General features: G+C 31.7%; 1 protein-coding gene across 2 annotated transcripts in view; it reads right to left on the bottom strand.

Moving 5' to 3' along the window:
- Positions 1-3,924: 3,924 nt before the first annotated feature.
- Positions 3,925-25,429, bottom strand: part of LOC114332619 (putative inorganic phosphate cotransporter) — a 126,881-nt gene continuing 105,376 nt past the window's right edge. For both annotated transcript variants that reach the window (XM_050646825.1, XM_028282439.2), the window contains exons 5-8: positions 25,229-25,378; positions 23,009-23,141; positions 10,905-11,149; positions 3,925-5,030 (exon numbers count right to left, since the gene is read on the bottom strand). In XM_050646825.1, coding sequence (XP_050502782.1) covers positions 4,848-5,030; positions 10,905-11,149; positions 23,009-23,141; positions 25,229-25,378 — 711 coding nt within the window. In that variant the 3' untranslated portion in view covers positions 3,925-4,847. The remainder of the gene's footprint in view (positions 5,031-10,904; positions 11,150-23,008; positions 23,142-25,228; positions 25,379-25,429) is intronic.

Here is a 25,429-nt window from a genome sequence, read left to right as displayed (position 1 = left end):
ATATTGTCATGTTTGTTTTTTTTTCGTTAGCCCATCTCCATTCTTTCGATGTCTTTTATGCTAAAATCAGATCAATATCAACGGAGATACGTGATAATGCCATTTTGGCAATGCCGCCATCTTTGTTTTTTTTTATCTCAACGTATTCGTTAAACCCTCCCGTTTCCAACAAGCCCTCGTACGTCACGATCCGATTAGCAGTCACGTCTCCACCACAAAACGCTCAAAAAACGAGCAGAATGGACCTTAGCGATTTTATTCGTTTTCCCATAAGAAATAACATGGGGCGCCTCCACCAAATAGCCCGTTCGCCTGTTGCCCTTTTACTGTTAAATATGAAACGGGACAGTTATTTTGATTAATTTATGATATGATTCATATGATTAAAATTTAAAAATTATTTGTACCCAGTACTTTAAAGCTATTTGGCGTATCCTTATCATACTTGGCAGAAAGTGTAGGTACTGTGCACCCTACTAAATTAAGGTAAATAAACGTTTCTAGCTACCAGAGGAGTACGACAAGGGATAGTGACTGGTTGACCCTTCGCAAATTCTACGCCACTGACGAAATTGCTATTTTAGTGTAATTTTTTGATTTTCCAATACTTTTTATGTAAATAATATACTCTTCATTCGTAACGATAAAATGATTAGTTTTCGAGATATTTCAAATTAAAAATGAAGCGACATAGTACACTGATCAAAATAACCGTGTCGTTTTATTTTTAACTTCAAATATCTCGAAAACTAATGACTTTATCGTTACGAATGAAGAGTATATTATTGTCATAGAAAGTATTGGAGAATTTAAAAATTGAACTAAAATAGCAATTTCGCCAGTGGCGTAGAATTTGGAAAGGGTCAACCATTCACTTTCCCCCATCGTACGCCTCTGGTAATAGCCATAAACGTTTGTTTAAGATAATTTAGTAGTTTGTATAGTACCTGCACTTCCTGTCAAGTATGAAAAGGATACGTCGAATAGTTTTAAAATGCTGAGCAAAAATAGTTTTAAATTTTTAGATAAAACACCCTGTAAGTCAGTAAGGAACCACATTTTATTTAAGTGTTTTAGGTTAAATCTTCGTATTTTGTGCTAAGGTTTCTCTAGTTACTATATGGACAATTATTAATGAAACACCCTGTATTTCTGCTATACAGTTATAGTATAGTCGAATTATATACATCCCGGAACAATAATGTTAGAGGGTATTTGAAAATACCAATGTTGGTATAAATTTCTTTGGCAGTCGTTAATAGCATAGTTTAAAAATAGTAAAGCTGTCAATTTTTAGATTATTTACAAAATATATGTTCCAGCACTTACCACCATTGTTTCCTTTATAAAACATTAATAGCCCAGTAAATGAAGGGGAATACGGCGACACTGTGTAATTTTCAGGGTTAACTCCGAATTACATGCAAATTTGGATTTAGGTTCTAGTTACCCTCCACTTCAAAGTTGAAATTGTGCTGTTGGTTGCTTTTACTTGGGGTGAAAGGTTACTTAGGTTATTTGCGAAAAATCGCCTGAAAACGTGTTTTTTTTTAATAAACATTTTTAGTATTGATTTAGTTAAAAACTCTATAAAACAAAAGTTGCTTAGAATTACTCAATTTATCCATTTCCGGACTTATTTTAAAGGCACCTTTTTTCACCCCCGAGAAGGGGTGATTATCACCCCCAAGTAAAAGCAACCAACGTCACAATTTCAACTTTTGAGTAGAACCTAAATCCAAATTTTCATGCGATTTGGAGTTGACCCTGCAAATTAGGTACACTTCAAAACGGTCATATATTGGGCTATAGCTATTAGGGTATAGGGTATTATGGTACAAAGGTATGGTATACCTAATGCTTTCTTTGTATCTAACATTTGAACATACATCTGTTTGTAAAATCTCGAAGATGTCCAACCAACTTTTTTTGTGCATATTTTAACACAATGTTTTCTTTGCACAACTAAAGGTATTAAAGGTATTAAATCATAATATTTTGTTTGTAACATTTGGACAGATATCTGTTTGTAAAATCTGGAAAATATCCAACTAGTATGGTATAACTAGACCAAAACCCAGACATCCAAAGTGAAAGTTATCCTCCAATACAAAATTGTTCTATGGTCCACATAAGGTTCAGAAAAAAGAAAAAAGTCACATCATTTTGAGCGTCGGGTTTGATGGGGAGAGGAGGGAGAAATCAGTAAATTCGTAGTTTTTTACGTTTTCGTCAATATTTCTAAAACTATGCGGTTTAGCATGAACAACCTTCTATACAAAAATGTTCTACATTAAATTTGAAATAAAAAAAGGCCCTATTCATAATCCTTCTAAAATAAACGGTTCCAAAGTTACGGAGGTAGTATAATATAATTGGTCCAAAAAAGGCCTAACCCAAACATCCAAAGTAAAAGTTTTCTTCCAACACCAAATTGTTCTATATGGTCCACATATTGTTCAGTAAAAAGTTAAACCATTTTGAGAGTCCGGTTTGGGGGAAGGGGGGGGGGGGGAGATGGGGGAGAAGTCGGTAATTTTTTTTACTTTTTTCGTCAATATTTCTAAAACTAGCGTAAACAATGTTCTATACAAAAATGTTCTTGTTATAAAATGAACTGTTCCAGAGTTACGGAGGGTGAAAAGTGGAGGTTTTCGATACTTTTTATATTTTTTGGGCGATTTATAATATTATTACTGATAAAACAAATGGTCTTTAACAGGATTGTATTTTGTAAATAAAATTTGCTATTTCAGTGGCCGATGGTATGTTAGTGGTGATAAGCCCGTGAAGAAACGTCAACCTCAGCACCCAAAATCATCATCAATTGCCCAAAAGATATAAAAAGTATCGAAAAAATCAACTTTTCACTCTCCGTAATTCCGGAACCGTTGATTTTATAATAATTATGTATAGGATCTTTTTTGTTTTAAATTTTATGTAGAACAATTTTGTATAGAACATTGTTTACGCTTCGGCATAGTTTTAGAAATATTGACGAGCAACGTAAAAAAACTACTAATTTACCGAATTCTCCCCCATCTCACCCTCAAACCGGACGCTCAAAATATTGTAACTTTTTACTGAACAATATGTGGACCATATAGATCAATTTGGTGTTGAAGGAAAACTTTTACTTTGGATGTCTGGGTTAGGCATTTTTTTGGACCGATTATACTATACTACCTCCGTAACTTTGGAACAGTTTATTTTAGAAGGATTATGCATAGGGCCTTTCTTTATTTCAAATTTAATGTAGAACATTTTTGTATAGAAGGTTGTTCATGCTAAACCGCATAGTTTTAGAAATATTGACGGAAAACGTAAAAAACTACGAATTTACCGATTTCTCCTCCCTTCCCCCCCCCCCCCCAAACCCGACGCTCAAAATGATGTGACTTTTTTCTGAACATTATGTGGACCATATAGAACAATTTGGTGTTGGAGGATAACTTTCACTTTGGATGTCTGGGTTATGCCATCTTTTGGATCAATTGTATCATACTAAACTAAATTTTTTTGGATAATAATAAATATGGCTTATTAGTAACAATTTTGTACTGTTTATTATTTTTTGATAATTAAACTTTTTTTTCTTGGGACATGAACAATTAGAGGAAGACTAAATAAGGTAGGTGTGGTTACTTGGTATGTATTATGTGTTTTTTCTTTTTCTTTATACATTATTTCTAGTTTAGCTCTAGTAGCTATCATCTCATTTATTTTCTTTTTGCTCAATTCTATTTCTATTTCTGAGCTAGTAAGAAAGATCCAAAGAGCATTTGTTTTTCTAATGTTAATATGTTAATACCTTGTGTGCTACAATTTAAACATAAGTAAGTATTACTATAATTTACAATTTTTGCATCAAACCAATAATTAATATTGCCTATACCTTAGAGTGCCAATGGCAAATAAAGCAAATAAAATTAAAAATCTTTTATTACAGTTTAATAAAAACTACACACATAAAAATAATACTTTTTGTGAACTAATCAGAGTATTTGTACATATATCATTTTTAAACAAATGTCTGATCTATTTAAATGTCTTTAGAACTAAAATCAGTTTAATTTATTTCAAAAATTGTACTTATTCCTTATGTCCACAAAACATTTTTAAAATGGAACTAAAAAAATTACAACTGTTAAAGAATTAGGTAGGTATGATAAAAATTAAAACTATCATTTTTCTGTGCTACATCACTCTTAAGATATAATTTTCAAATTTGGCACCATCGAACATTTAGAAGCACTTCTGGTGTAATACCTAGGGACAAAATCTAGAGAAACTACTGCACTGGAAGGTAACGTTAATATGGAAGAAAAGCTTAAGTCGGAATCCAATGGAGCGTGGCGCATCACGCGAAAACTAGATGGGAGAACCAGATAGTGGAGGACCTTAAGAAGATGGGAGTCAGAGAATGGGTAACCAGAAGCAAAAACAGGAACGAATGGAGGAAAATTGTAGAAGATGCCAAGTCACACAACCAATTGTAGAACGAAAATGTTAATGCGGATTGATTCACCGCGACAAACGAATCGGAAGAGCCCAAAGAGGGCGGCAATCACTCCGCTAGGAGTGTAGATGCCATGATGATGATGATGATGATGATGATGATAATAAAAATAGATAAAATTAAAAATATTTAAGTATCTACTGATGCAATTAGATAATGGATTATAAAATTAAGAGTAAAATGTAACAGAAAAAAAAACCAGTAATTCCTTGCTCACTTTTGCTAAAGAATAAACATCACAACAGAGTTACGTAATGTACCTACCCAATATATTTTTTTAACATTTTAGTTTATTTTAGTTCCTAAGAATATCACAAAATAAAACATTTTATTCCGTTGAACTTTGGTTTTCTATATCTTGATTATGCTCATTAGGGGGTATTTCTGGTTGTGTTTCAATATCATTCCACTCCTGTACTTCCCCCGAAGCAAAAATAATGAAAAATATGTCCGTCACAAAATAAACGCAAGCTGCAGTCATGAATATTATTCTCCACTGTATCTGGTTAGTCTGAAAATGAAAGATATACAACTGTTAAAAATATACAGTGAGGACGTTTGAGTTGGAATAAATTCATTATCTCGAGAATGGGCGAATTTTGAGAGAACTCCTGACAGAGGTCTATTTTTATTTTTAAATTATGACTTTTTGGCATATATATCATACTAGTAACTATTAAGTGACTATTATGAAGTTCCAATTTCCAATAACAAAGAATAATTTTACTCAAATAGACTAAACCAATATGTATAACCTGAAAAGTTTATACAAAGGCGGTCCGCTGATGAAATGTTGTTTTGGTAATCGGGCAAGATCCCTTGTGCATTCGGTAACTTTCGTCTCGATAGGGATGCGTCCTAACGTACCTATCGGACCGCTACGTTAAGTAATACGTATCTAGATACGGGAGTTCAACCATTGATGCGCATGCTTATATGTCAAAAAGATACGTTACGTACAGTTGAGTCCGCGAGTCTTTACCCGTGCGTCATTAATACCTGGTGAGATAAAACACATACTTTTTATTTAGCATCATTCTCTTGCACGCATGAAATTATTTAAGTTATGAAGTTATTTAAGTAAAAACACATGTTATTTTTATGAACGATTAAGACTCAGTGTATTGAAAAGAGATAGGTACAAAGAAAGACGATTGGGAATATCTTCACATATTTCAAGTAAAATTTCTGACGTTTTGGTTTGTTTACTTTTGTGGCTGTCAGTTTGTTGAACTTTTTGCCGTTATTTTGTCGAGTTTTTGCATTTTGAAGTTTTTTATAGTATACAAACAGTTGTTTTCACAACTAATTTTATATAGGAGTTAGAAATTTTGTGATAAGTTTATGTTATTTTAAGATAAATTTTGACGACGTACAAAGCTAACCTCATTGTTGACACAGTTGAATGCTTGTGTTTAAGGTTCCGCCAAAGTGAATAAAATAACAAAAAGAAAATATGTTATTGAATTTTTTTATAAATTGTTTATTTATTTATTAATCAATGATAATAAAATAATTTATTAAGCTACTTCAAATGTAGCTGTAATGATGGATCAAAATTTTAAAGCAAAACTTAAATTTGACATTCTATTTATTTGATAACGTCAAATTTTATAATAACCCGTGATCGGAATAATATCCATTTGCCGCTGCGTTCAGTAAATTTCCGACTTATTTCGTATGCTTTAAATGATGACGCACGGGTAAAGACTCGCGGACTCAACTGTACAGTACGATTGAGTCCCTGAATCTTTACCCGTGCGTCATCATTTAAAGCATACGAAATAAGTCGGTGATAAGTCGGAAATTGAAATTTACTAAACGCAACAGCAAGTGACAGTAAGTGACTTGCTGTTGCGTTTAGTAAATTTCAATTTCCGACTATCTTCGATTTATTTCGTATGCTTTAAATGATGACGCACGGGTAAAGGTTCAGGGACTCAACTGTATACGTATTTGGCTGCACAAAAACTCTCTTATTTTAAATGGGCCCTTATGGCAAGTGTTAGGTAGTAGTAGGGAAAGGGATTGAAAATACCTATTCAGTCATACTTATTTTGTTCGAGTTTATTCTCATTTTGATGAATAAATTAAATACATAAATATATAAAATTATAGTTTCGCAATTTTAATAAAAATTCAAACGTCCGCCTATGGTTACTTGTTAAAAATGTTGACGTTGATGTAAAAACATCTCAACTTTTTTGACAAATAACCATAGGCGGACGTTTGAATATTTTTATTAATTAAATGCGAAAAAACAATTATTTTAATATACCCATTCAATCCTGCTAGTTGATTTTGATTTTTATTAATAAATTAAATAAATATTAAATTGAAGTTTGGCATTTAACTAATAAAAATTTACACCTCCGCCTATGGTTATTTGTCAAGAAAGTTTACGTTTTTCAATTCTCTAGTTATTTTTACGTAAAAACAACTAGATAATTGAAAAACGTCAACGTCAACCTTTTTCACAAGTAACCGTAGGCGGACGTTTGATTTTTTATTAATTAAATGCAAAACTACAATTTTATATTTATTTAGTCTATTCATCAACATGAGCTTAAACCAGAGACATGTAAAGAAAATAGACTTGGCTAGGGACATGCCACTCAATGCATCGGGGTGTAACGTCGATATCCAGTACGGTGGTTTAGCTATCTTTGTCTGTCGTGCGAGTGTGAGCGTATCTACCAAGAGGTAGGAGTAACGGAACGACAGTGACACACAGGCGGCGGCCATCATATGCTAGAGAGAGAAAACTAAGCGCCGGTAGAGGGAGATAGATAGACCACCGACCCGAACTGCTCCGCGTTACGCTATTTTTCCGAGTTGGCCAAATCTATGTGTATAAGATCTTTGCCTTAAACTCAAACTAAATAGGTATTTTCAACATAGAGTTAAATATTAGCATAGAGAGAGTGTCATTCAGAGCGAAGTGACGACACCATCTTTTTTATTTGGATTAGTGCTGTTTCACTCTTACGCATAGTAAAGCTGCTACAGTTGTCCTCCTCTTCCGTGCCTATATTCACACTGAATGTCATTATAGATTCTCGATACAATGTGTTAGAAGGAGATGCAGCAAACCAGTCCCCTGAGATCTTGTCGTCAGGAAGCGCGGAAGGTAGGCTCCCTCTATGTTAATATATACCTCTATGATTTTCAATAGGGCTTTTCATTCACAGTCATTTGTTTCGAGCTTCTGTCAAATGTCGTATAATCCGTGTATATTAATATTATACACAGTTTATACAACTTATGACAGAAGCTCGAAACAAATGACAATCGATGAAAAGCCCTACCCACATAACAATTTCATGTTCTTAGTAGATTCATAGAACATACTTTTCAGAAAAAGTATATACTAAGAATATGCGTAATTACCATTGCGAATGTGCATAGCACATACTGAGTATATACTACATTACAGTACTTAAACGTTCTATGTATATACTTAGAATGTACTACCGCACTTCTTTTCAGTATATACTAAGAATATACTTTTTAGAACATTCCAAGGACGTGCTATAAACCTTATATTTATAAACTTAGAACGTACTACCGCACATCTTTTTAGTTTATACTAAGAACGTACTTTTTAGAATATTCCAAGGAAGTGCTATAAACCTTATATTTATATACTTAGAACGTACTACTACTGCACATCTTTGTATTAGAAGAATATATTTTTAAGGATATTCTAAGAAAGTGCTATATTGCTCAGAAGTATGTTCTCAGCATCACCTAATCTCATCTTAGGTTCTACTGGTTCTACCAAATACCTATTATATTTACATATTTTAATGGCAAATGAGAATGTAGTTAGTACCTACATTCTGCAATATTACTTAAAAAGTAAGTACATATTTATAAATTTTAGTTATCTATATAAACTATTATATTATAATATTTAGCTAAACTAAACTATGTATGAGTAACTAAAATTTATATACTTATATGTAGGTACTTACTTATATAACTTATATTTATATACTTAAATAATATTGAGTTACCAAAATAGATTATACCTATTTTGAAGCACTGCAAACAAAATAAAGGAGATTATGTATGTTCTTTAGTCCTAGTACTTTATCATTGGTCTTCATCCTTAACACTGCATAGATACAACAAATAATGTCTATTTTGGATTTCATATTTTACTGTTGTTCAGGTAAGAAATGGTCAGAATAAGACCAGACGGGGTTAGGGGGATGGGGATATGTATTGTGGAATAACATCGGTGCACCGGTGGTTATTCGCGATTGAAACGGAATATAGAGGGCAGGTCGAATGCAGGAAAATGGCCGATATAAATGGTATAAACAAACATTCATTTGAGAAACAGAACAATACCGATTTGATTTAAAATATTTTAATATACTCATAATGCTGAAATTTACTAATAATTTCTTAATAGTGACCAAATTCCGTTCAAATAAGCAATTTTCTGGTTTGTTTATACCACTTATAGTGGTTTAAATTTATTCCACCAGAGGTCAGATACTTTGTTTTTCATCGCGAATGGTGTTGCCAAACCGAGGGAAATTTCACTTTTTGCGGGAATTTTCAACATAAAAGGTGATAAAGGGAAAAGTTAACTCAAAAGGGAATTTTTGTTCCAGTCCAAATTGTAAAATATTAAAAAAAAAATCAAAATATTTGAAAATAATTAAACATATTTTCTCAGATTTTGTAAACAGGAGGGAATTTTTTTATAAAAGTAAGAATTTTTAAGGTTGACGGAAAAATCTTACTCGACGGTTGGCAACACCAAAGCCGTGGGTTTTGGCCATAGATAAGGGGGTGGTTTATTGGCATGCTTTGGTTCTGGAATGGCCCGTATTGAATTGAATGTACCTAAATTCAAATTCCAACGATGTAATGGTAAATGTATTTCAATTATGAAAACGAATTTTTCATAATAAACGTTAATACAATTAATGTTTAAACTTTTTTACCATACAACAATTCTGAAATGAAATTCGTCCAATACTACCTACATACATAAATTTTATTAATTATTCTAAAATATAACGAAGTTGATAATCTATAAGGCTAATATTATTCATACTTCCTATACATACATATTATTTTTAAGATATTTTAAAAGTATCTACTTATAAGTATGTGTTAAGAATGTACTTAAAAGTATGTGCTAAGAATCTTCGATAAAGGTATATTCTAAGAATAGTATCTACTTATAAGTATGTGTTAAGAATGTACTTATAAGTATGTGTTAAGAATGTACTTATAAGTATGTGCAAAGAATATTCGATAAAGGTATATTCTAAGAATAAACTTTTACGAATATTCCGAGTTACTACGTACACGAATGTACTCAGTATATTCGGTACGAGAATATACTTTAAAGCATATGCAAAGAACATGAAATTTATAATGTTTTTTAAGGTACATGCTATGCTTGTACTACGCATATACTAAAAAGAATATACTCCGACGAATGTTGGTAGTATATGCTTAGAACATGATACGAACATCATTGTTATGTGGGTATTGGCTCCGTGCGTTTCCCCTCTACTTACAGTCACGTGACACGCTGGCAGATTTTGTCAGGACGTTTTAACTGAGTCTTATGGAATTATTTTGTTAAACTTGGATATTTTATTTTGTAGTGATAATAACCGAATACAATTGTTAGAATTCATTAGTTATTAATTTATACTGTAATTTATAGTGCAACAAAAATATTTTCTTTTTCGCTAATAAAGATTTATTGACATAAACTGCGATAGTGAGGTTATGTATACAAAATCAAACTGATAATCAATATTGGAAATAGAAGAATTTATATCAGATTAAGTGCGTTTTTATTTTCTGTTTATATTAATACATAATATCACTAGCGGGACACGGCATTTTTTAAATGTTTCATTTAAACATACACAAAGCGTCCTGATAAAATTTCAAAAAACCGCCACCATCAGCAGGTCGGTCGATTTTGCTTTGACACTTTGTTAACGCTCAGAGCGAATACCTTTCAAACGAGGTACCGCTTGCCATAAGGTCCCATTTAAAATTATCTGTCACATTTTCGCTGTAATGTCATCTTTCATTATTACGTCACCTGGTATAACAGTTGAGAAGCCAACATTTGTTTATTTTCCCCCCTTCAAATTTCACTATTATAAGTAAAACCGGTCAAAACAGACTTTTGACTAGCACTGTATATTTAAAAATATGTTTATAATGTGAAGCTACACTGTATGATTTGTTTTAGAAAACTTTTTTCTCTATTTTTCCTGATAATGAAGATGTCGAACTCGGTTGTATAAGTTACCACCTGGTATATTATAATGATGTTAATCAAAGTTAATCTACATAAGATATTAAAAACATAAAATATTTCCTCTAATATTACCAGATCAGTGACGATATACTGCACGATAAGTGGAGAAATAATCGAAAATATGCTGGTAGAACTGTTCGTGATTCCCATGAGAATTCCGGAATGATTTGGCGAGAGATCAACGTGGTTCACCTGGAAGCCACAGAACCCTCCTGCAGTCATACCACCATTAAAAATCAAAAGAGCTACTGATAGATATGAATGTTCTTTTGGAATAAATCCAAATAATGTTAGACTAAGAGCTGGAAGCAGAGTACCTAAAACAAAAAGTAAATGCATTAGAGATTGCTTGCAATGGAAAATTTTTTTTGTATTATACAGTTCGAAATCATGGTCCGATTTTCCTCATTTAATTTATAATTTACCCAGTAACTAATTTTAGGCCAGGAACCGAAGCTTTTCACCTCGCAATTTTTACAGAATGTATCGATTTGCTTGAAAATTTGAGAATAAGTAGCGAATAGTCCAAGCATTAAAATCTATATGATTCCGAAAGTCGCTTTTACCATGGAGGTGGTTGCCACCCCATCTCGGGGGTGGAAATTTGTTATTATATTTTCACCGCAAAAGTTAATAAAAACGTTCATTCTAAGCAAGAAATGTTCTATACATTTTTTTGATAAAATTAATAGTTTTCGATTTATTCGCTATCTAAAGTGTTAGTTTTGTATAGAAAAAATCAATGTTTTTCGATATACTCATTTACGATTCACTCAATATTTGCCGTAGAAAATTTTTTTTTCAAACTAAGTTCTTGGGAATTAAATAACCTACAATTTTATATTGAAACATTTTTTCGTATCTTTGATGCTAATCTTTCTATTCTGAAGAAAATAGCATCTTTTACCAAGCTCCAAAAATTCGTTATTCGCTTTTAACTCCAGTTTTTAAAAAACTAATTATTCTAGGCCAGTCAAACTTCTAGAATCTATTAATCATATATAAATAAATAAGAATGAATAAGGCCAATGACTAAAAACACCGCTAACTTACATTATTATGCTTCCAATTGGATTTCTCCTTTTTTTTTCAAAAAAATATATTGATTTTTTAACCGTAACTGTTTTTATTTTTTATCTTAGAAAGTTTGGTAAAAAATAATTTTGTAGGTTTTTACAAGATCTATAGGCCTATTAATATTAAATCTTTTTATTAAAATCCTCAGTCGCAAAAAGAGGTGACTTTGAAAGGGTTGGTAAATGTGGTTTTTGCATGTTATTACAAGTTTTAATTATCAATAGCTCACTCAATTTTTCCCGTAGAAAAAATTTTTGCAAATCTCTTGGGAATTAAATAAGATACAATCTCATATTTAAACATTTTTTCGTATCTCTGATGGTAATTTTGCTATTCTGAAGAAAAGGCCATTTTTCCCAAACTACAAAAATTCGTTATTCTCTTTTAACTCCATTTTTTTAAATTAATCATTCTAAGCCGGTCAAACTTCTAGAGCCCATTAATAATACATAAATAAAAAAGACCAAATAGGGTTTATGACTAATTTTAATTAAGGTGGTGATTAGAGGGTTGATTGCGATCACTTTTTCGCTGAAAAAAATAGGGACTGACATTCTTTTCATTATAAGTCACTTAATTTTTGAGCTAGAGCCTTTTTTATTTCTGGAGATAGATATTTTTAAGTACTTTAAATTTGTTTAAACAAGTTGTCCTCGAAAAATGCATAGTTTTCCCGTCTTTTGACTTTGAAACTACAATATTTAGCATTTGACGAAGAAGAGCCAACATATAATAAAGTATAGTTAGATTGCTATTGGTTTTAAAGAAAATTTTAAAAAACGGTTTTGTTTATTTTTTTAAAAGGTACATTTTTGTTAAGTAAAGTTGTTTTGATAAAACGGAAACTTTTGGAGTTATTAGCAGAAAACGTATTTAAAACATTGATTTTTTCTATGTATATAAAACTAACACTTTCGATAGCGAATAAATCGAGAACTATCAATTTTATCAAAAAATGTATAGAACGTTTATTGCTTAGAATGAACGTTTTTACCAACTTTTGCGATTAAAATATAATCAAAAATTTCCACCTCCGAGATGGGGTGGCAACCACCCCATGGTAAAAGCGCCTTTCGGCATGATATAGATTTTGATCCTTGAACTATCCACTATTTATTCTCAAATTTTCAAGCAAATCGATCCATTCTGTAAAAATTGCGAGGCTTTGTCCTATTTTAAGCTTCATTACTTGGACTATTTATTACATAATATGTATTATGTAATAATTATCTGAGCTTCTGTAAATGTAAGATAGTAGGTCGTAACTGTTATTATAAATTAAATATGGCAGAGAGATGAAAAATGAAAAATGCATCGAACACCACTGGTTCTTGCATTTGTAGAATACGAGAAGGCTTTTGATTCTGTAGAGTTTGAAACAGTACTGGAAGCCCTAAAGAAAAGCCGAATCGACTACAGGTACACTCCCCACATACAGTCAAATTCAATTAATCAAATACATCTATGAGAACGCTACATACAGTATTAGACTAAGAGCCGCTATAGGTGAAAATTCTTAATCATTTTAGGCACGACGGGACCCTATAACTTAAATAGTAGAACCTAAAAGAAAACGTTTGAACACTGTGCCGTCACTTTTCAGTGGCACATGCGTCTACAGTGGCGCATCAAACTTTCCACTTATGGACGGGATACATAAATTAAAAAATACCCTCCCTAATTTCCAGAATTTAATTTTTTTCATTTTTTTTTAAGTTTTATGTGATTAAGACATAATATTCATCGTAATTTTAACCCACCACCCCCTTCTCCCTGCCCCCACCATCAAAAACTTTATTTTTCGTTTTTTTTGGTGGGATGCAATCAATTTTAAAATTTCAAAAAATTTACACGCATAGTTAAGGGTTTTATAAAATACGTCTATTTTTTATAGACCTGTAGGTTGAGTGTACATAACCTCAAAAAACTTTTAAAATTTTTTTTTTGAAAAAAAGTATATAACTTTTTTTGGGGATAGCTGCAGATCTAATTTTTTCTTAGTCGTGTGTATTTTATCAAACACTATATTTCTAATTTTTTTCAGATTTTTCTGTAACGTTGGTCACCTTCAAAAATCCAAAAAACTGTTTTTTAAGGGGGTTTTGGGGGGTTTGAACGTGTTTTTCTGATTTTTAAATATTCTAAAGAACTCAGTTACTTCAAGATACATATAATCTATAAAAACAAAATTGATTTGATATATTATGAAGTCTATAAAATAGGGAAAATCCCCCAAAACCCCCCAAAAAACAGTTTTTCGGATTTTTGAAGACTTACGGAAAAATCTGAAAAAAATTTAAAATATAGTGTTTGATAAAACACACAAGATTAAGAAAAAATTAGACCGGCAGCTATTCCTCAAAAAAAGTTATACGCTTTTTTGAAAAAAAAAAATTTCTTTTGATTTTTTGAGGTTATGTACACTCTACCTATGGGTCTATAAAAAATAGGCATGTTTTATAAAAGCCTCAACTATGCGTGTGAATTTTTTGAAATTTTAAAATTGATGGCATCCCACCAAAAAAAAATAAAAACGAAAAATGAAGTTTTTGATGGTTGGGGCAGGGGGAAGGGGGGTGGTGGGTTAAAATCACGATGAATCCTATGTGTTAATCACATAGAACTTAAAAAAGTAAAAAAAATTAATTCTGTTAGTAAGTTCTGTTAACTTTTAATTTATTTATCCCGTCCATAAGTGGAAAGTTTGATGCGCCACTGTCGACGCATGTGCCACTGAAAAGTGACGGCACAGAGTTCAAACGTTTTCTTTTAGGTTCTACTATTTAAGTTATAGGGTCCCATCGTGCCTAAAATGATTAAGAAATTTCACCTATAGCGGCTCTTAGTCTACACGAAGACACGCAGAAAAAAGCTTCAGCTTAGGTCAAGGAGTAAGACAAGGAGACAATATTTCACCTAAATTGTCTACGGTAGCTCTAGAGTGAAATTATCACTGAGATGAAGTCAAGAATTTATAAAGCCAGTGTAAGACAAATAATGACATATGCATTAGAAACAAGACCTGATATAGCCACAACACAAATAGGTACTACTGGAAACGACAGAGATGAGAGAAATGAGAAGAATTACAAGAAATATGCGGAGAGATCGAAAGAGGAGTGAAGACATTAGAAGACAATGTAACGAATTGTGTATAAACGAGTTGACACTAAAAAAAAAAAGAAAGAATGGAATAACCATATAACCAGAATGGAGGAGACACGTGTGGTCAAAATAGCAAGAGATAAATCATAAATCGGTAGAAGAAGTATCGGCCGACCGCCATAGAGGTATCAATCCGCCAATGAACAAGCATAATTGCTTATAAAGAGGAAGAAGAAGAAGGAGCTCTAGAGTGAATATTTAAGAACATTCAATGGCAAGATATGGGCCTCAATATAGATGGAGAGAGATTAAATCATCTGAGGTTTGAGGATGATGTATTAATCGCAGATAACTTACAGGATACAATTTCTACGATACATTCGCTTAAAAGTATGTCTGAGAAAGCAGGATTAAAAATAAACTTTGAAAAAACTAAACTTATGACAAATTCCGTAATGAGTGGAAATATAACTGTTGGCAATAATACCATACAACAAACATAGGTACACTTACAAATATCTGGGACACGAGATCAAAATACGCAGAGATAATCAAACACATGAAATGGGCAGCATTTGGCAAACTACAAAGTTCCATTCACATGTGTCTCAAGCGAAAGGTTTATAACATTATAACAAATGTGTTTTGCCTGTACAAACTTATGGACCGAGAGCTAGCAACGTCGGGAAAACAGTGATTTTAAGACACTTGGTTTTTTAACATATTATTCCCTATGCTTCCTTGAACACTTTACCGGCCATCTGGCTACTGAGACAGCTTGCGTTCATTACTGCGCAGCGCACCTGTACAGGTAAATATATCGAATTTAAAATTATTTTAAGACGAAAAATTTTTTTGCCATTACTTTTTAAACATTATTAGAAATATGAATTATAATTGCCAGGCATTTCTGTGGTTGCTAAATATGCGTCAGACGCTATTTTTTATAAATAATAATTGAAAAATTTAAATCATTTTAGTATGTCTGAAATTTTAATATTATATTATTTACACATAAATAAATGCAAAATTAATTTGCCAGGCATTAATTTGGTTGCATTCACCAGCCAGATGGATTTAAAATCATAAAAATAAGGTGTATTTTCAGCAAAACGATCGCTAGTTGGGTTAAGAAACTAGACAAACAAAAGATACGACAATTTCGGGGGTGAATGTTGTCCGCACATGTTATTAAGATGGGTCAGTCACAATAAATTCACAGTTTGTTAACGATTCTTGTCGAGTTTCTATTAAGCGAAAAGTAATTGTGATAAAATATAATGGTAAATAAAGTACAATGTGTGTTTTGCAAGGAAAAAACGAGAATGTAATAACTTTTGTGGATGAAAAACTGTTAAAGTGTGAAGACGTTTTGAGTGCGCGTATTAAATACAATTTAAAATATAATAATGTACGTACAGTTACCGGACCAAGTGAATACCACTGATGGATACCATAAAAAAATGTTACAATTGTTTTGCAGCCTTAATGGCTAAGTATCGTAACATATCTGACATTAATTCAGTTTTGTCAAATCTTCGTCATACATCAAGTTCTTCGCTGTCAAGTGTGAGTGACACAAGTTATATTATATAATATACAGGGTGTTTCATTAATAATTGTCCATATGGTAACTGGAGAAAGCTTATTACAAAATACGAAGATTTAACCTAAAACACTTAAATAAAATGTGGTTCCTTACTGAGTTACAGGGTGTTTTACCTAAAAATTTAAAAACTAATTTTGCTCAGCATTTTAAAACTATTCGACGTATGCTTTTCATACTTGGCAGAAAGTGCGACTACTAGACACTCTACTAAATTATGATAAACAAACGTTTCTAGCTACTACCAGAGGCGTACGACAGGGGATGGTGAATGGTTGACCCTTTTCAAATTCTACGTCACTGGAGGAATTACTATTTTGGTGCCATTTTTAGATTCTACAATACTTTCTACGTAAATAATATACTCTTCATTGGTAACGATAAAGTCATTAGTTTTCGAGATATTTGAAGTTAAATATGAAACGGTACAGTTATTTTGATTAATTTATGATATGATGCACATGATTAAAATTTAAAAATTATTTGTACCCAGTACTTTAAAACTATTTGGCGTATCCTTATCATACTTGGCAGAAAGTGCATGTACTGTACACCCTACTAAATTAAGATAAATAAACGTTTCTAGCTACTACCAGAGGCGTACGACAGGGGATAGTGTCTGGTTGACCCTTCCCAAATTCTACGCCACTGACGAAATTGTTATTTTAGTGTAATTTTTTGATTTTGCAATAGTTTTTAGGTAAATAATATACTTTTCATTCTTAGCGATAAAATGATTAGTTTTCGAGATATTTGAAATTAAAAATGAAGCGACACAATACACTGATCAAAATAACCGTGTCGTTTCATTTTTAACTTCAAATATCTCGAAAACTAATGACTTTATCGTTACGAATGAAGAATATATTATTTTGATAAAAAGTATTGGAGAATCCAAAAATTGAACTAAAATAGCAATTTCGCCAGTGGCGTAGAATTTGGAAAGGGTCAACCATACACTTTCCCCCGTCGTACGCCTCTGGTAATAGCAATAAACGTTTGTTTAACATAATTTAGTACCTTCGGCAGTACCTATACTTCCTGCCAAGTATGAAAAGGATACGTTAAATAGTTTGAAAATGCTAAGCAAAAATAGTTTTTAAATTTTTAGATAAAACACCCTGTAACTCAGTAAGGAACCACATTTTATTTAAGTGTTTTAGGTTAAATCTTTGTATTTTGTGCTAAGGTTTCTCCAGTTACTATATGGACAATTATTAATAAAACACCCTGTATATCATATTCATAAATACAAGTATAAATTTTGATACGACTTCAATTTCATTTTATCCTTTTTTTTTTCTATGATTATTTAATTTGAAAACATTAATTTAGACAATTTAAATGAAAAAAAATATTCCCAGAATAAAAAATATTATTTTTTATTATGTTGTTGAAAATTTCGACAATAATTTTTATTTATTAACATTTTACATATTTCATTCTGTCATTATTAGCTAGGTTGAGATAAATAACAATTTCTTTAAATACCGTAGGTATATTTATTCCTGTCTGTTTCCGCCAGTCTACTCTACCGCTATCTTTCTGTAATAACTAATATATTACTGGAATACCCTACAACTTTAATTTGATCTGGCTGATGACTGCCACTGAGTTAATGTCTGGCAAATTAATTTTGCATTTATTTATGTGTTAATAATATAATATTAAAATTACAGACATACTAAAATGATTTAAATTTTTCTATTATTATTTATAATAAATAGCGTCTGGCGCACATTTAGCAACCACAGAAATGTCTGGCAATTGTAATTCATGTTTCTGATAATGTTTAAAAAGTAATGGCAAAAAAAATTTCGTCTTAAACTAATTTCAAATATATTTACCTGTATCTTTTGTTTGTCTTATTTCTTAACCCAACCAGCGATCGTTTTGCTGAAAATACACATTATTTTTATTTTAAATCCATCTGGCTGGTGAGTGCAACCGAATTAATGTCTGACAAATCAATTTTGCATGTATTTATGTGTTAATAATATAATATTAAAATTACAGACATACTAAAATGATTTAAATTTTTCTATTATTATTTATAATAAATAGCGTCTGGCGCGCATTTAGCAACCACAGAAATGTCTGGCAATTGTAATTTATGTTTCTGACAATGTTTAAAAAGTAATGACAAAAAAAATTTTCGTCTTAAAATAATTTTAAATTCGAAATATTTACCTGTACAGGTGTGCTGCGCGGTAATGAACGCAACCTGTTTCAGTAGCCAGATGGCCGGGAAAGTGTTCGAGGATTCTTAGGGAATAATATATTAAAGAATCAGCTGTCTTAAAATAGTTGCTCGAAAACGTTGAGAGCCATTTAGACTATAGCGTCTGGCACGTATTTAGCAACCACAGAAATGTCTGGCAATTATAATTCATATTTCTAAGAATGTTTTACAAGTAATGGCAAAAAAATTTTTCGTCTTAAAATAATTTTAAATTCGATATATTTACCTGTACAGGTGCGCTGCGCAGTAATGAACGCAACCTGTCTCAGTAGCCAGATGGCCGGTAAGGTGTTCTAGGATGCATAGGGAATAATATATTAAAGAATCAGCTGTGTTAAAATAGTTGCTCGAAAACGTTGCTAGCTCTTAGACCATTATGGAGCAGAGACTTTAACACTGATACAAAAATCCGCGAATAAACTCAGATGGAGTTTACAACGAGCCATGGAACGTGCAATGCTATGTCTATTAAGCTAGAATAACCATTTCATAAGTGAGCTATGAGACTTACCCAGTGGCCCACAGGGGCCCCCTATCAAAGTTTGTCGCGGGGCTCTTTTCCACGTCTAATATAAGATAGTGCTAAAAAAATGTTCAACAAAAGCAGCAAAAACGCGTGTGTAGAATAGAATAGAAATATACTTTATTGTCACTGAAAATTTTATAATTTTATGGACAAAGCGTAGGTACAAAGAGTAGAAAAAAAACAACAACAAATACAACAACAATAAATACAGTTTACTGAAATTACACAAATCGTCAATATTATTACAGACTAAAAGATAATGAATTAAAACAAAACAATACAAGGTGTTTCATTAAATTGGAAATATTTTAACTGTAGATTCCTGGGCTCAAAATATTACGGTTTAACCCAAATCACCTACTGCGAAAAGGCTTCCTAAGGGAGCTGGAGTTCTTTGAAGATGGTGCCTTTTTACTTAGTTTGTTTGAAATACCTCTAGAACACATCTATTTGGAAAAACTAAAACTGGTACGGCTATTTATCTTCCAGAGATAAATCTATTTCAAAAATTGCGACTTTCTAGTACGGTCATATGCGTCCTCTTTGGGTAGGGCAACAATTATTTTATCGCATAACTTTTTGGTCTTTAAGTTTTAAGAATTTTAACTGGATTATTAAATTGTATGGTATTCTTGTACTTAAAGTTACTCTTACTTTAAGTCGGTAGGATACACCGTTTTCTAGAAAAATCGATTTAAAATTTGTTCGTTTTTTGAATTTGATAAAAATTTAACAAATTTTTTTAGTACTAGAATACCTCATAATTTAACAATCTAGTATCAAAAATGTTTTAAAATTAAAGACACAAAAAATAATGACATAAAATAACCGTTGACCCACTCAAAACGGACGCATATATGACCGGTACTAGAAATTCGCAATTGATGAAATCGATTCATCTCTGAAAAAACGTACCAGTTTTCGTTTTTTGTTTCATAGTTTTTTTTTGAAAATTTTTCTTACATTAAAAAACACACCATTTTCTAATCGACATTTCTAGAAAACGGTGTATCCTATCGACTTAAAGCAAGAGTACCTTTTATTACTAGAATGCCTCACAATTTAATAATCCAGTGTCAAAAGGCTTAAAAGTTAAAGATAAATAAGGAAGATAAGTAGGCGTACCAGTTTTGGTTTCTCTAAATAGAAGCGCTCTGGAGGTATTAAAAAAAACTAATTACAAGACGCCTTTTTCAAAGAGCTCTAGCTTCTGTAAGAACGTTTTTCAGATAGGTGATTTGGGTTAAATCTTAATACATATTTTGAGCCTAGGAATCTAAATTATTTCCAATTACTAATGAAACACCCTGTATATTGCAATATTTAAATAGATTGCAAATTGCATAATACAACCTTAGGAACTAATAAGTTCAGCGTATAACACTTAAATATAGATAATAATAATAAATCTAATAAACTCTAATAATCCAAAGTCGAAAAACAGATTTGAATTGAAACTCATTGTTTTAAAACAGATTCAGTTTTTTCAAGTCAAGGGTGAATATACATTGAAAAGGAGCGTAAACAAAGAAACTCTGTTCTTTAACGGCGAGCGACCGGCAAATGGATATACCTAAATACAATTTATAGAGAAAGAACAGATTACACGAAAATATACGCAAACAATGCACAGTGTTTCAATGTTTCAAATTATCAAAGGTAAAGCAATTACAATTATTGCAATTTCGCATTATACATTATACAATGTCTCACACAGCCAATGGTGAATAGACAATAAGAAATAGCTTGAAAACAAAAAACCTTTGTTGTTATAGAACGGCGAGAGGCAGAAAATAGATAGGTACCTGTACAGTACATAAATATAGTTTATAATAAAGAATCCATTACACGAAAATGTCGATATCCCAACAATATATTATGTACACTGTTTCAAAGTGTTTTAATAGTGAAATAATTGCAGAATATTTTGTTCAATTATTTGAATGGAATTTTGTTTCGACATGCAGCGTTGGGGCCCCTAAATGTCGGGGGCCACGTATAATTGATACGGCTGATACGGCGGTAGCTACGCATCTGGACTTACCTCATATTTTTTTGCTATTTTATTGCTAATTTATGTGAGCCTTCGAGACCACATAACAAACCAACAAATCAGGCAATGACCAGGAGTTCAAGATGTCATCGAAAGAATCACGACGCTTAAGTGGAACTGGGCAGGGCATTTAGCTAGAACAGAAGATGGACGGTGGACACGACGAATCATGGAAAGGAGGCCCAGAAACTATAAAAGAAGCCGAGGACCGACGACATAAAAAGAGTAGCAGGTGACCAGCCGAAGAACAGTTGAAGCGTGCCATATGCAAAACGTTGTAAGTGCCACTTTTTCACAAATGCGGATTATAAGCTAAATAGGTAGTATATGCCATGCTTTACTTGCACAATAAATTTTATATCGATGGCGCTTTGCCCAGCGGCGATATAACGAATTAAATATCAAAACTTAGTAAGTGCCAACGAACAGTTGCTTATTCAACATAACCTAGCAAAGCTTTTGGAGCGGTGTTTGGGTGTACTCTTTTCGAAAAAAAAATGGATATTCCTGAAGATATACGTGCCAAAAAAGGAAAAATTACTGGAAATGTAAGAGAAGATGTAAAACGCAATAAAAACTCTGGAAGTCCAACCTATGGATTTGGTGCGTATAATGGCAAGTGCGCGTTTAAAAAATCCATTTGTAAGTAAATGCACTACCAGATTTTTCAACTGGATGGAAATTGCAAAAACTACCCTAGTAACCTCCACCCTGGGCATCTCCCAAGCTGTTATGCTGAAAATATCTAAGGACAACTTAGAGCAAATTGAAGTTAAAACGTCGTACTCGGAGGTCGCACCATGGCGCAAAGTGCGTGTGTTTAAACCAAAGGATACACCACAATATTTTGAAAATTTAAACATTGAATTGGTGAAACAGGCACCCCATAAATGGAACAAAGAAATAATTAAAGAAATTAGAAGTATGATCCCTTCCATTTCACCCGCCAATCAAGAATTTTATCAAAAACTGGTGGAGAGTCAGGAGGCCCTACAAAATGAATAAAAATAAGTTACAACTTATAAGTTTATAACAAAATGTTTTGTATTAGCATTATAACATGTTTTGTATAATAGTAAAGGCGTCAGAAAAACAATACATGTTCATCTTTTGTTTAAAATACGATTTTTACCATCCATTATACATGTGCAACTTTATTGGCACATACTACGTTTTGGTAATTAATGGCAAATAACAAATTTATTACCAATGTTTCCATTAAAATATGTGTTTTATTACTTGCCTATATCTAAAATGATATCAGAAATAGCTACAAATATTTTGTATACATATTTCTTCTAACAAATTAATGCGCCTCCTGTAAAATTTTTAAAATTGCTCATACCACCTTTTGCATATTATGTCACGCTTCAGTTATGGATTAAACATCTCAAGCCGATCATTGCTGTTTTGTCGACTTTCTCCATGACTTAAATGATTTTCATCCTATCTGCTTAACGAAGTACCTATTCATGATGCATATCCACCAAAAATGACATAAGTTTGGGTCATTTGTTATATTTATATCCCTATTTTTATTCTCTTTCATGTATTCATAAACACTTACCGATACTATTGAATATTTTCCTGGCATTTCCACGGCTAACAATACTTTTATTTATCATACAATCACAGATAGGACTAAATATTACTGAACACAATCCCATAGCCACGTATGGGGCGGCTGATAGTAAACTATTCTGAAAAAAAGGTTGAGGTTGAGTTATACAGGGTGTTTCATTGGTAAAGTAACATACGTTAACTGTAGAAAGAGGACACTTAGGCGATCTCAAAAATACCATACTTAATGGGTCTTACCACATTAATAACAAAGATACTGGGTGTTTTATCTATTTTGCCATTTTTTAAATTGGTTCATAACTTTTTGACCACACTGTATATTTATTTTATATTTGGCAAGCAAATATCATTTAAGGCGTACAATAAATTAATTTATTTACAATTGTAAAAAATCCAGGTCCGGCTTAAAAAATATTGGAAAAATATTCCGACCCCAAAACAACACCCTGTACATTAAATTTTTTTAAAATGGATTTTTCAGTTGAAAAGAGGATGAAAAACTAAATTCAGTGGTATACTTTGAATTTTCGGCAAAATTATTTTTCTGGTGAAATTTGGAATTTGAATTCTGAAATTAAGTGAATTGCGAAGCTCAAAGTAAAATAAATTAAAATATGACTTAATTTTAATTAATACCATTATTTAATCTAAATTGGTAAAATATTAACATTTGCACACATAACAATAATTTTTGATGACCCCCTCTTTGGCTCAGTGGTAAGAGCGCCTACCTTTGGATCGAAAGGTCCGAATGGTCGTGAGTTCGAATCTCACCAGGGTCAGAAATTTTTCGTTTATTATAAATTAATAAATGAAAATAGTTTCTGTCCTTGTGGGATCGGTACTCACCGGAGGGACCGCAGACGTTCGGATACAATTAGCGTCTCTTTGCAAAGACAATGACGTCGACTTTGCAATGTAACAAGACACTTACTCAACACACACAGTACACAGTACACATGACGCTAGGTACCTAACTACAAAAATTTACCGTACCTACGTATAAAAAAAATCATTTTTGATGGTGGTAATTTTGAATAAGTACTTTAGTTTTGAATAGTGATTATGTTGCAAATTTTCGCTGTTTTGTTATAATTTTTAGTTATTTTGTTGATTAAAGTGATGTATTCTTTATTGACCCTTTATTATTTATTCATTATTTAAAGATGAATATTCGCCAAAAACTATTTTTCACACATAATAAAAAAACACTAAAATATTAACATTTTACCAATTTAGAATAAATAATGGTATTAATTAAAATTAAGTCGCTTATAATTTTTTCTACAAGAGCTCTCGCAATTGACATAATTTCAGAATTCTAATTCAAAATTTTACCAGAAAAATCATTTTGTCGAAAATTCAAAGTATACCACTAATTTTGTTTTTCATCCTCTTTTCAAATGCGAAATCCATTTTAAAGAAAATTAATATACAAGGTGTTTTTTTGGGTCGGAATATTTACACAATATTTTTTAAACCGGACCTGGATTTTTTATAATTGTAAATAAATTATTGATTGGACACCTAAAAGAATATTCGCGTGTTAAATATAAAATCAATATACAGTGAGGTTGACAAGTTGTAAACTCTATTCAATTTTTTTCTACTTAGAGCTCTCGCAATTCACTTAATTTCCGAATTCAAATTCAAAATTTCACCAGAAAAATCATTTTGCCGAAAATAAAAATTATACCACTGAATTTAGTTTTTCATCCTCTTTTCAACTGAAAAATCAATTTTAAAAAAATTTAATGTACAGGGTGTTGTTTTAGGGTCGGAATATTTTTCCAATATTTTTAAATCCGGATCTGGATTTTTTACAATTGTAAATAAATTAATTTATTGTACACTTTAAATGATATTTACGTGCCAAATATAAAATAAATATACAGTGAGGTTAAAAAGTTATGAACCAATTAATAAAAATGGCAAAATATATAAAACACCCAGTATCTTTGTTATTATTGGAGTAAGATCCATTAAGTAGGGTATTTTTGAGATCGCATAAGTGTCCTCTTTCTACAGTTAACGTATGTTACTTTCCCAATGAAACACCCTGTATATTTCAGTTCACTTAGTATTTGATCAAATAATTAAAGCCCGTGGTACGATAATATTAATGATCTACCAAAGCTACCAAACCATTCCTGAGAAAAGTAATAAATAAACATTATATGAAAGTTAAAATCTTAAAAATACTTACAGATTTAATTTCATAATTAAGTACATTATGTAAATATGTTGGGGTTTGGGTTAATAATATTGAACTACCCCAATTTGCTCCTACAAATGCTAAAGTCACAGCCCAAAATGGAGAAGAAGTAAAAATTTTTTTCCATGGAGTATTGCGTACCTAAAATTTGAGTGAATTTAAATTTTACGATTGTAAATAATCTGATAATCA

Source organism: Diabrotica virgifera, chromosome 3, assembly GCF_917563875.1.
Source record: "Diabrotica virgifera virgifera chromosome 3, PGI_DIABVI_V3a".
In the NCBI taxonomy this organism is placed as follows: domain Eukaryota; kingdom Metazoa; phylum Arthropoda; class Insecta; order Coleoptera; family Chrysomelidae; genus Diabrotica; species Diabrotica virgifera.
Note: the sequence above shows the minus strand (reverse complement) of the source record. Positions and strands in the feature narration are given on the sequence as shown.